The sequence below is a fragment of the Chelonia mydas genome, chromosome 4, assembly GCF_015237465.2.
Source record: "Chelonia mydas isolate rCheMyd1 chromosome 4, rCheMyd1.pri.v2, whole genome shotgun sequence".
NCBI lineage: Eukaryota > Metazoa > Chordata > Testudines > Cheloniidae > Chelonia > Chelonia mydas.
In genome coordinates, this window is record NC_057852.1 from 58,067,261 (window position 1) to 58,080,273 (window position 13,013).

Here is a 13,013-nt window from a genome sequence, read left to right on the forward strand (position 1 = left end):
AATGTCAGTAAAAAGAAAAGGAGGACTTGTGGCACCTTAAAGACTAACATTTATTTGAGCATAAGCTTTCGTGAGCTACAGCTCACTTCATCAGATGCATTCAGTGGAAAATACAGTGGGGAGATTTATATACACAGAGAACATGAAACAATGGGTGTTACCAATGCTGGAAATGGCCCACCTTGATTATCACTACAAAAGGTCCCCCCCCACGCTGGTAATAGCTCACCTTACCTGATAACTCTCGTTACAGTGTGTATGGTAACACCCATTGTTTCATGTTCTCTGTGTATATAAATCTCCCCACTGTATTTTCCACTGGATGCATCCTTTGAAGTGAGCTGTAGTTCATAAAAGCTTATGCTCAAATTTGTTCGTCTCTAAGATGCCAAAAGTACTCCTTTTCTTTTGGCGGATACAGACTAACACGGCTGCTACTCTGAAACCTGAGTAATGTCAGTGTAGTTCTTCAGCATTTCTAATGCAGCCCAGCCAAGTACTCGACATTACAGTAGAAAGTGAAGAACTTAATATTTAGTGCACCAGCCAAATGTGGGACTGCTGGGTCCCATTTATATCAGGCTATCTCCCATTGAGTTAATGATGAGAACCTGAAACAAGCAGAAGACCAAACAAAAATAATGGAGTCTTTCACTGCAGCATGGGCTTCTGGGACAAGAACTGCAATGAGTGAGCAAATATAAAGCAATATGTCAGTGACAGTGAGGATTTTGTCCTGGGACTGTCCTGGTTCAGAGCCTCAGGTTTTTTTTGTCAGTCTTGTCCCATGAATCAAAATGGATTAGAGCTTAAGTGTGCAATAGGCTTTATTTTATTTTATTTTTTTAAAGTGGGAAAACCTAAAATAACACTATGGTGGCTATTTCACTGCCCCTTTTTAGCATCACGCTTCCATATGCATATGTTCACTCATGGTTATCTTGTCACCTTCTGCAATGATGAAGACGTTCTTGTAATCCTCAGGCACTCCCTCATAGGCTTTAACAAATGAGCCTCCTAAAGCGCCATACTACATATTATCTATTTCAATATTCTATTTCATATTTATCACACTATATATGCCAAAAGTTAAAATAGTCAAATTCAAATAGTTGGCCACCAACTAGACCATGCTTTCCGCTGACTGTTAGGTGGATAACCCTCACAGACATTAAACATCTAGTTGGAACAGATACATCTTCGCCTAAAAGCTGCTGAATTAAGGCTGACTCATCCCTGGAGGGAACAAATTCTAGAGATGAGGACTCTTCATAGAGAATGCTTTGTTGACCAACCTGTAGGTGCATTCCAGCCATTTTCTAGTCACTTCATGTAGCCATGTAGGGGAATTAAATATAGGAATAATATTCCAGATCCTCAGCTGCATAGTGAAGACCTTATCACTCATTTCTATTCAAGACAGCATCCGATTTACATGTCGTGTTCAAGTTTAAAGTAAACACCTTCTTTTCTAACACCTTAAAGAAAAGTTGTTGCATCAGTGAGACGTATATAAAATTGCAGTACTTTTCTCATAGCCTCTTTCGAGAAAATCTAAACTTGGTTTTATGTTTTTTGGGTGAGGGCGGGGGGAGAGAAAAGAAGGGTTTGGGGGTTTTTTTCATCTCATCAGCAGGTATCTGCTCATCTTATCCCACATATTCTCTTGTTGGAGTGACTGACTGCATAAGAGACCTATATCCAGAATTAGATATTTAGCCATAACTGGGTATGGAAAAAGTTGTGGGGGAGGGGCTATGGGAGCAGTGATAGGTAATTTCATTGCAGCTGTCTGGCCCTCTTGTAATTCTGTAAGTCTTATTTTGGGTTATCTCAATGGTACCTGGCCAGATTTAAAACAGCTTTATGAAGTACCACTGACTTTTTTGTCACTCCCATCGTATTCTGTCCTTGTATTGCTGTGGTAGTCATGCAATTGACTGTTTGAAAGAGTGTGGGGAACACTTATGTCTTTGGAAAAGCCCAGCGCTTGTCTTCACAAAGATGCTTCCTTTCCTTTATAGAAATAATATATTTAAACTCATTAAGAAGCAGATTGAAGAATATCAAGAACTGTGTAGTCTTACAGACAACCTCAAAACAATATCAGCTTGTGGGAATCAGAGGGTTCCTCTTAGGTCTTTTGGAAACATTCACCATTTCACCACAATAATTTTTATGGCATGGCTGCTTCCAGGAAAGGGAAAAGGATTTCTTACAATGTAAATTAAATGTTGTTCTTTGTACAGTATTTCTTATGAAATACTGTTAGCAGATTTATGATGACATTGTAATACAAATTATAAACTATAAAGATGCAAACCACATCCAATTTCACGTGACTCACTTGTCTCCTGGCTACTGCAAATGATTATTTTAAATTCCTAGAGCCACTTCTTATGGACTTACACAGTGGAACTATTCACTGTAATATAATACATAGAATGTAATCAAGTGATTTCACTAGCATTAATTTGCCACAGACTATAACTGTCAGTATTATTAACTCAGTTGCAAATGTAGTCATAATGCAATTGTATAGTGTAGTGGCTTACTAAACACTTTCTGTACAAGAAGATTTCCTTAGGGATGAACTTAAAGAAACCTTAGTGGTGCAGAAATAATACTGTATGCTGTGGGTCCTATCTCTCTCTAATAAATATTTTACTGTTACAAGCTTAATTTTTCTGAGTCTTCAGTTAATTTAAAATTTCAGGTGATAAGCTACAAGATGTGACCAAAAGTGACAGGTTTTTGGGAAGCTGCTGTATTAGAAAAGAAATTAGTTCCTTTAAGTTAGTTTTAAAATGAGGTTTCCCATGCTTTGTACACAGTACTGGTTTCTATAGGATGGAGGTCTCTCTCTTGACATTAATGAATGACTGGGAATTTGATTGATGGCGAGAATGGTTAGTCATGCCATACCCTTTAGGCTAAATTAATGTGTGCATTGCATCTTGTCACACTGAGCACCAAAATACATGCTTTAAATTCACAGGCAGATCTACCGTGAGTGTCCTTGTTGCAAAGCCATATATCAGAATGTCACCCAACTTCTCCAGCTTTGTCAAACAGCCACTATAAAATAATTCCATATACAGAACAGCATGTTGGATGTTTGTGAAGCTGTGGAAAATTAATACTCTTCCACAGAGGTTTTGGTTTTGCACATTTTTGCCTGAGGAACCTAAAATGTTAGTTGGACAGGGTTATGATTTTTAGAACGGATTTTGTGGTGTGGTTTGTTTTTTGACAGTATAAGTAACACTGTATTTGACTAGTTTTGTAAATTGTATATTTGTTGTAAAGTGTCTTCTGTGTGTCACTGAATGCTGTGTTGCTTTGGTTTAGAGTTAATTTTGCTCTGGATGTTATGTGAAAACATGAATTGAGGATGCGACTTAAGGAAGGCAGAGGTGAAGATTGCTAAACTGCACAAAAAAAGAAAAGTGCTAACTGTCACTGTGCCTCAGTGGGTCACAGCTGAGAATACCAGACTCGGGACAAACTGCTGAGAAATAGGGCAGACTCACCCCTCATCTGGTGGTTATTCTAAACCTCTGTCTTGCTACACTAGCTAACAGCAAGTCATAAATGCAGTCTCCTTAGGCATTCCAGCCCTTGCGTCACCACCCAGCCACTGAACTTTATGATGAGTAGTTATTGAAAACTAATTTCATCAAACAAAGGGTTCTTCTGGTCTCAAAAGATCAGCTACATACCCCCAGCACTAGGGTAGCCATGTGTCTGGTTTTTGACCAGAACACCCGGTCGAAAAGGGACCCTGGCAGCTCTGGTAAGCACTGCTGGCTGGGCCGTTGACTGTCCTGTTGATGGCACGGCGCAGCAGGGCAGGCAGGCTCCCGGGAAGCAGCCAGCATGTTCCCCCCTCCGGCTCTTATGTGTAGGGGCAGCAAGAGGGCTCTGCATGCTGCTCCCATCCCAAGCACCATCCCCGCAGCTCCCATTGGCCAGGAGCTGCGAGGGTGGCACCTGCTGACAGGGCAGCGCACACAGCCACCTGGCAACGAGAGCTGCTTGAGCTAAGTGCCACCCGGAGCCTGCACTCCTGACCCCCTCCCCAGCCCTGAACCCCCTCCTACCTTCCAAACCCCTGCCCCAGCCCTGAACCCCCTCCTACCTTCCAAACCCCTCAGTCCCAGCCTAGAGCACCCTCCTGCACCTCAAACCCCTCATCTCTAGCCCCACCCCAGAACCTGAACCTCCAGCCAGAGCCCTCACAACCCCCCGAACCCCTAGCCTGGAGCCCCCTCCTGCACTCTGAACTCCTCAGCCCGGAGCCCCCTTCTACACTCCAAATCCCTCATCCCCAGCCCCACATCAGAGCCTGCACCCCCATCTGCAGCCCTCACCTCCCCACACAACTCCTTGACCCAGCTTGGAGCCCAGCTTGGAACTCCTCACCCTGAACCCGTTATTTCTGGCCCCACACCGGAACTCACACACCCAGCCCAGAGCCCCCTTCCATAGTCCTAACCCTCGGCTCCATCCCAACCTGGAGCCCCTCCTGCACCCCAACCCCTTCATCCCTGGCCCTACCCCAGAGCCCTCACCCCCTCTCGCACCCCAACCCACTGCCTCACCCTGGAGCCCCCTCCCGCACTCTGAACTCCTCATTTCTGGCCCCACCCTGGAGCCCGCACCCCTAACCAGAGCCCTCACCCCCTCCCACACCTCAGTCCTCTGAGCCAGCCTGCTGAAAATGAGTGAGTGAAGGAGGGGACAGTGAGCGACAGAGAGGGGAATGGAGTGAGCAGGGGCAGGGCCTTGGAGAAGGGGCAGGACATGGGCTGGGCCTCGGAGGAGAGGTGAGGCAAGGGTGTTCGGTTTTGTGCGAGTAGAAAGTTGGCAACCCTAGCCAGTGCATAGCCAATATTTATAACTTCAGATACAAAAATGAGCCATGCATATCAACAGGATAATTATATTTAGTATATCATAACTTTGCCATTGACACCTTACAGGATATACTTTGTACAAGATGCGTTGCAATTGTTTAAATGGCAATATTAATGGCCATATCTCAATCATACAGCATCACACTAACGTACGGTACTTTTAACTAAAAGCAGAAGTCATCACTAGATACAGGAATGGAGCCTAGAGTCTAAAGTGTTGGATGTATTCACAATTTTTAAGAGAGCCAAGATATTTCTACTCTTTTAGTTAGCAGCATAAGATTAAACTACTGCATTGTCACCCTAGAAACTAGAGCCAAATTCTGCCTTTCAGTATGAATTCTTTGACAGTTGTTACAGAAACTGGAGATCAGAATAGAGTCCTCTGGGCCAAATCCTTCTCCTCAGAGCATGGTCCATGTGATTGCACTGTGTAAGGGGAACAAGAAGTGGGGAGTTTGTGTGGGCTGGGTGTAGATGAGGATTTCTTCCCATTTCCAGGCTGCAAAACGATAATATATCCACTATATTAACTAATATAGTCTCAGAGTTACAGGACCCTGCAGTAGTTTCTGTGCCTGTTTTTTCCCTTATTACATAGGGAATGGCTGGTAGACTGGTGAGTCGTCTTGCAAGTCCAGTGTCCTGACTCTTCCCCCATTTCACCTCCAAAATCTCCATGTGCATTGTGGTGCAGGGAGTGCTTATGGATAACTTAAATAACTTTCTAATCTGTGACAGTTTTAAAAAAATAATCTCTTTAACAAGACTACCCGCAGTATTGCTATTCTATCATTTTGTTGGATAAAAAGAAATTCAAGGGATATTGCAAATGCTGGTCGTCCTAAAACATAAATGTAGTTGCTCTGCTTTGTAAGTATATGCACATAGACTGTCTGCTTATGTCCCTTCTCTTCCTCATCAACTTAGTGTCTGGGAAGCATTGAGGAATTGTTTCCCTACCTCACCAGAACGCTGCAAGGATTATTACCCCAATTTTACTGCTGAGGAATTGAGGCACAGAGGATCTGATCCACAACACACAAACTCCCATTGATTTCAGTGGGTATTGGATTAGGCCCAAAGTCATGCAGTAAGTGTGGCAGAGCTGGAGCTAAAACCCTGAGTCCTAGTCTAGTGCCTTAATCACACACACCACCATCCTTCCTCTTGCCTTTCCACTATTCTTGCCTGCATCTTTCTAGCCCAGCTCACTAGAGAGTAAGATTCTAGTACACTTCACTATCCTGCCTCTCACAAGGATGAAGCAGTCTAGAAATGTGGATTGGAGGATGTGCTATCTTCACCTATTATCACTTATTCAATGACATCTTTGAATCATAACCAAAAGAGAGATTAGATATTTTTGCTGATGACTCACTTCGCAGTTGTACAAAGGTGGGTCAACGTTATTATCCCCATTTTACGTTTGGAGAAGCTGTGGTTAAGTGACCGACTGAACTACAATCTTCTGTCAATGCCATAAACAGGACACCTGGATTCAGTTCCTATCTCCTTTATAGCAATTCGATAATGCTGCTTTCGTTATGAATTAACGTATGCTGTTTAAAAGTTGTTAATAGGAAGTGGTAACTATCCAGTTGCTGCTGACACTATCTGACAAGCAGCATTGTTTCTGCGGCTTCATAAAATTAAGTTGCACCGTATCTAGTTACGTTAGCTGTTTTGTACCTTTAGCACTTTAGCACTTTTTTGGCACTTTTAGATGCCACTGGAAACTTAAGCACTTATTAGCATTATGTGAGACTTTAACAAAATCTTTCTGACAGTAGTGTTAATGACTTAAAATATTCAGTAATGTAACAAGATAATATTAGCTGAACTTGAAAATGCTGCACTTGCATTCCTGGGTGTTGTGCAAAGCCTTGTTTCAGCAGATACTGAGCTTCAGCTAGAGAAGCATTTTAATCCTTTGTGGTGAATGGTGGGAACTGTATTAACTCATGAAATAAGCAAGGAAAAGAGCCCCAGGGAACAGGTAGAAGTGTCTTGTAAAGAAGGAAGGAAGGTGCTTTTAAATACCTATTAATTTAATAGAGCACCATATGTTTTGAACTGAAATGGGAAGAGGTACATAAAACATTTTCACTGTTCGATTGCTTTCAATTTATTCATTGCACAAGTCCCTGACCCCTTTTACAATAACACTGCACTGCTTTATATATCACTGTGTGATGTGAGGAAAGAACTTTTCTTAATTAGTTGTGAAGATCCTATTAACATATAGTACCTGTAAAAGGGAGTTACTTTGGGAAATGTCATCTTGTCTGAATTTCTCCTTAAAAATTTGTTTTTATATATAATAAAATATATACTCTTTATTTTTATATATAATAGTTATTAAAATCTGCATTGCACAGCTGGGATGCAGAACAGTTATCTGACTTCAGTTTCTCTGAATTCTAAGCATTCACTTCAGTGACAGTATAAAAAAACCACCACTAAATTTAAAGCTAATTTTAGTGTTCGTAGAGGTGCCAGACTGCCAGCCCTAGATATCGAAGTTCTCCTTTTAGACATAGAAATTTAGTGGTGGCAATGGAAGCCTCCATACACCACCCTCCCAGCATGCCTCAGTGCTAATCTAAAGAGACTATGCATCAGGGTGAGAGGGAAATTCTATTAATGAAACTACAAACAGTACCAGTTGTGATGGTGGATTTTAGGTTATGGCCTGAGACCACCAATTTGTTGTGTATTGGCCTCTGAACTATGTGTAGTAATGACTCTTGGCTACTATTGGTTTTGAATCTGGCTTAGATGTGAAAATTTTTGTAGTCCTTACTAGTCCCTTGGTTTGCGGAAGGATGGAATTTCCCTTCCCACACTAACTCCATAAAGCCAAGTATCACTTCACAAAAGTAGAGAGAATGTCCCTCACAGTGATTATTCCCAGTGAAATAAGTGGTGCGACTCCTCGCACAAACAGGGCCTCAGGACTGGGATCCCAGTTGTTATGGGCAGCCCTAGTGCAAGGTAACAATGTTGAATAAGTATAAAAAATTAATATGTATTAATTAATGTATATGTTATGTATGTATATGTAATGTATATGTAAAAATTAATAAGTATAAAAAATTAAATTGAGGGAAGATAAGACTCATTTTCTTATTATTCATTTTAGTAACTTTAGTAACTTTCGTAACTCAGAAATAATGGACTTATGCATATTTCCATAGATTCCTCCACACTGTGGCTCTTCTTCCAATGTCAATGGTGTGCCTGAACTATTCCATTGCATAAGTCCTGAAGGTAAGCACTAAACTGCTGTTTGTTTGCTACTAACCTTCACAAACTTTGTTCACATTTAAGTGACTTGTTAGCTCGGTGATACTAGACAACTGCTAGCACTCTGTCAGATTTTAATCTTAGATCAGGGGTGGGCAAACTTTTTGGCCTGAGGGCCACATCAGGGTGCGAAACTGTATGGAGGGCCGGGTAGGGAAGGCTGTGCCTCCCCAAACAGCCTGCCCCCTCCCACTCCTCACCCCCTTACCATGCAGCTCAGAGCAGCAGGAGCTCACAGCCCCACTGCCCGGCCAGAGCCAGCCACGCTGCCCGCGTGGCTGCAGAGGAGGGGGGACAGCAGGGGAGGGGCTGGGGGCTAGCCTCCCCGTCCAGGAGCTCAAGGGCCGGGCAGGATTGTCCCGCAGGCTGGATGTGGCCTGTGGGACGTAGTTTGCCCACCTCTGTCTTAAATCCTTGACATTCCTTACTTGGTACTGAATGTTGGATTCAGTACTAGGTACTGAATGTTCGTTACTGAACTTGCTATATCAAGTCTGTACAGTGAGAGAGATGAATTTGATTTTCAATTTTATTGACGCTTTACCAAATGGTAGCAGATTTTTAGACCTTATAGGTCAGTTTCCCATTGGAAGACAAATCAATGTCCGGCTATTATCACAGTGTTTATTTACAAAATGTACCTACACTCTGTTTCCTTTAACAAAATGTACGTAGGCAAATCCCTCTTTCAGAACTGTGAGCTGAAGCACCACTGTCCTCTTACAAAGAGGCAGCTGTCTTGAGCCTCTTTCTCTTCTGAGTTCCCCTGGAATCTCACTGCCCAAAACATTATTGGCTCAGCTCCCTGGAATTTATACCTGGGAAACCCTCTAATCCAAAGCTAGGTCACAACCCCAAAGCTACGTCTTGCAATATGGCCTGGCCATTTATCCTTCTTTTATGCTGTTATGCAACCAACACACAGGAATTTCGGAAAAGGTTTCACTGTCCAGAACATGCTTTAATCCACACAGTCCCATTAACGACTGCCTGGATGCAGAGAGAGTTTCATCCTGAGTTTAACCTCAGCAACTCATAACATGCATGCCATAGCAATATCTTCATTAATACACTCCTCTCATAACTTGATTTAATATGTTACAAGCGGCAGCTCTGGTCTAAAATTTTTTTTTATATATTGACTTCAGGATTGAGGCCCCCTTTACAAGAAGATTTCTTTGTTTCTAAAGATCTGACCTTCGGTATTCAACCTGCCAGCATTCAAGGTTTTTCACCCAGTCCATCTTTATAGCATTATACTAGTCCATATTTATAATCATCTCCTTGCTCCCAAGCAGCATTATCCCCAGCAGCAGCTTCACCAGTCATTCTGGAGAAAGCTGTAGGATGCAAAACAAATATAAAACCCTGCTCTTCAGTCAAATCCCAGTGGGCACCTTAGAGTGATACAGTCAGCCCATTAATGGAAATTATGAACATTGTGTCTGTGGTGACCCCTCCAAAGTAAGGTGTTTGCAGTTGAACTGGAACTGTAGGCTTCCTCATGATAGCCCATTTTGCTGCAAGTGGAGCCTATCAGACCAGCCAGCCCACCTATTCTAAACTTACCTTTTCAGTTCCGTAGGAGATCATCTTATGGATAAATCTCTGTGACCATTGTGGGGACTTTGTTAATCTTTTTGTTTTTTATTACAAAATAAATAATCTGTTGAGAATAGGGAGGCTAGTAAAGCATTGATGATCTTGTTCCTACAAAAATACTTGCAAATTGATGTCTCTTTATGTGTGTGAAAGAGTGGCTGTAGTCAGGGTGGGAGAGCAAGGTAAGAAACTTAATAAAGAACAGTGTTTTAAGGCCATGATCTTGTTTGTTCCTACTTTACTTGACGTCTGTTTCCAATGTAGATAGAAGTGTTGGCTATGATCTAAAACTAGTTCTTGTCTCCCTTTTAATAAAGCGATTAAGTCTTTAAAATGGGATGACACTATTATACTGTAGAATTAACTGGTTTTAAGGAAAGATACAATGTTATTAAAAAAACCCTAACATTAGCAGTTATAAAACTTATCTGAAGTTTGGCACTATGACAAGAAATTTCGTACATAGAATTTCAGTGCCAAATTTTCTAGACGACTGGGACCTGAATAGCTCTTTAATGAAACAAATCAAAGACGATGAGATCCATAGGCAATATTGTCAGTAAAATGTAATGTCTCTTGAATGTTTTTGGTTTAATTGTAATACACAAGAAAAGTGTAATTGCAGTCTTCAATATTTGGTTGGATATGTTGTTGCACCTTAGAAAAAGTCTTGCATAGGTGGTTTAGCCAAGAGACTTGTATGGTAGCTGCTGTCTGTGCTAAGCAAGAAGGAGTCAAGAGTTCAATTTTTTTATGGTATAAGAAGGGCCTCAAACAACATAAAATATGTTTCATAAGTCATCTGAAATTTTCCTCATTAGTTAAATGCATAAATAGCTGTCTTTTTTCATTACCAAATTTCTACTGTTTTACATGAATTATAATTTCGTTCCTTTTGAGCACGAAAAAAGGAAAACGCCAATGAAAAATAAGATATTTTAAAACGAAAGCCCTCTTAATAAAAAGCTAAATGTGTCAGGACATAGCTGGAGTTAAACATTTAACTAGAATTTCTGTCACCTTTGGGATTTGTCAACATAGAAATGATAATATAGTAATGTTTTTCCTATATGTTAACGAGGACAAGAAGGTCACACAGCTCTGATTAAGCTTTACCAGTTCTTTTTGCTGTTTTGAAATAAAAACAAAGGGACAAACTGTACTGAACACAGTTTATTTTTACATTCCTATTTTGTATCCAGGAATATATACACTGTACTCTTGAAGTCTGTGGGGATATGCCACATTGCTGATGTCTCTCTCCACCTTACATTATTGTCCTTGCTGTTTGTGCAGGTGTGAATGGAAACAAGTGCTCAGGGTCATCCACTATTCTTGAGAAATACAGAGTGGGAAAGGTGATTGGTGATGGCAATTTTGCTGTAGTAAAGGAGTGCGTAGAACGGTAAGCAAGGAAGTTTTTTAGCTATTTTTCAGTTCTATTTTTTGTAAGCTGTTGATTTAATTAAACAAAATCCAGTGTGTACGTCTGAGACAGAGTGTGTGTATATGTAGAAAATGTACACAGGTGTACATAGTATAAATATATGTCTATAGATAGTATGTATGGCTATGGATAGTATGTATGTATAACAAAAAAAATTCACAAAAAGTCATGACAGTGCAAAAATGAGAAATAAATATGTCTTATTCTTCTTCGAGTGATTGCTCATATCCATTCAACTTAGGTGTGTGTGCTCGCCACATGCACTGGTGCTGGAAGTTTTTCTCTCAGCAATATCTGTAGGGGACCGGCTCTGGCACCCCCTGGAGTGGTGCGCATATGCCGCGGCATATAGGGCACTGCCGACCCCCTTCACCCTTAGTTTCCTCTTGCTGCCAGTGATGGTGCATGGAACTGGTGCTGCTTCAGCTAGAGCTGTTGCTTTTTGTTTGTTTGAATGCATTTGCCTCTTGCAAATATTACTGTATTTGGTTTCCCTCTAGTTTAGTTCAACCTATTTGTTAAGTTAGAGACTTAGTAGGTCCCTAAAGGGACTTCACCTCGGGATGGGGCATGCCCTGGTCCCCAGGCTTTAAATCCTGCGATTGCTATAAAAGGCCCATGCCCATTAGCGATCCACATAATAGTTGTTTACGGTGCTTGAGCGAAGGTAACATTAGTGATAAGTGCAAAATCTGCACTTGGATAGCTTCAAGCCCAGGATGAAGAAAGAGCATGCCATTCATTTGAAGGTGCTCCTGATGCAGTCTGCCCTTACCCTGATGCTGGAGCAGTGCTCCGATTCGGCACTGAGCACTGTGACCTCAGTGCGCAGTGCCCCGCTGGTATTGTCTACGAGCTGGCTCCAGTCTCCTTCCTTGGCCCCAGCCAATAAGCCCAGGAAGATGGGGAAAAGAAGGTCTCCAGCTTCCTGCGAGGGAAAGGACAAGTCTGGGGTGGACCAAGGCCCTGTCTCTGGTCCCTCTTCACCCCCTTGGGGATCCCGGGCTTCCGCTCAGGTTGAGCGGTGTAGCCCAGCCCGCTCCCCGCCAGCTATCCCAGATAGCGGCAGAGGTCCTCGTTATCTCTGAGTGCCCTCCAAAGCGAAAGCCCACAAAGCGGCACAAGACATTATGTCCCTCCCAGTGCTGCCCACTCCAGCCTCTGTGGGATCCTGGCTCCAAGGTAAACTGGCGTTGGGACCACCACAGTCTCCACCTTTCTGGCGGCATTCCCTGTCGCAGGGGACATCCCACCAACAGTCGCCCTCTCGCAGCTGACACGCTTCTGACCATGATAGGCAGAAGCTTCATAGCTCCATCCAGTCTCCGGACCTAGGACAAAGGCAGAGAGGCTCGAGGCGTGGCTTGCTGGTAACCGGGCACAGACTCTGGAGGCATGTGCCCCCCGGTGCCTGGAATCTCCGCGGCACCAGTACTGCTCCAGGGACAGGTCGAGGGACTGATGATGCCAATCCCCCAGGGTGGTGTCACTGCATGCGGCTACATTTTAATGACGCCTAGCTCACTCTAGTTCCCAATCCTGCTCCACATCCCGGTACCATTCATTAAGCATGAGGCATAGATCGCTGGCCCGGGGCCATCATGGCTCCACCGAGCGCCACTGGTCACTGAGGCCCCGATTCAGATGCTTGTCAAGGTCAGCCAGATCCACCTCTGGGAGGGGCAACTGGTACCGATCGGGACAGAGTCTCCAATCAGCCCTGTCTTGGTCACAGG

The 13,013-nt window shown here is 42.8% G+C and overlaps 1 protein-coding gene across 4 annotated transcripts in view; it reads left to right on the forward strand.

Annotated features, from left to right (window-relative positions):
* DCLK2 (doublecortin like kinase 2) overlaps window positions 1-13,013 on the forward strand; it is a 136,441-nt gene that overhangs the window by 78,274 nt on the left and 45,154 nt on the right. For all 4 annotated transcript variants that reach the window (XR_006290648.1, XM_027818086.3, XM_027818087.3 and 1 more), the window contains 2 exons: window positions 8,120-8,192; window positions 11,127-11,235. Coding sequence is in view for 3 of the 4 variants with exons in the window: in XM_027818086.3 (XP_027673887.2) it covers window positions 8,120-8,192; window positions 11,127-11,235 (182 nt within the window). In the remaining variant the exon portion in view is untranslated. The remainder of the gene's footprint in view (window positions 1-8,119; window positions 8,193-11,126; window positions 11,236-13,013) is intronic.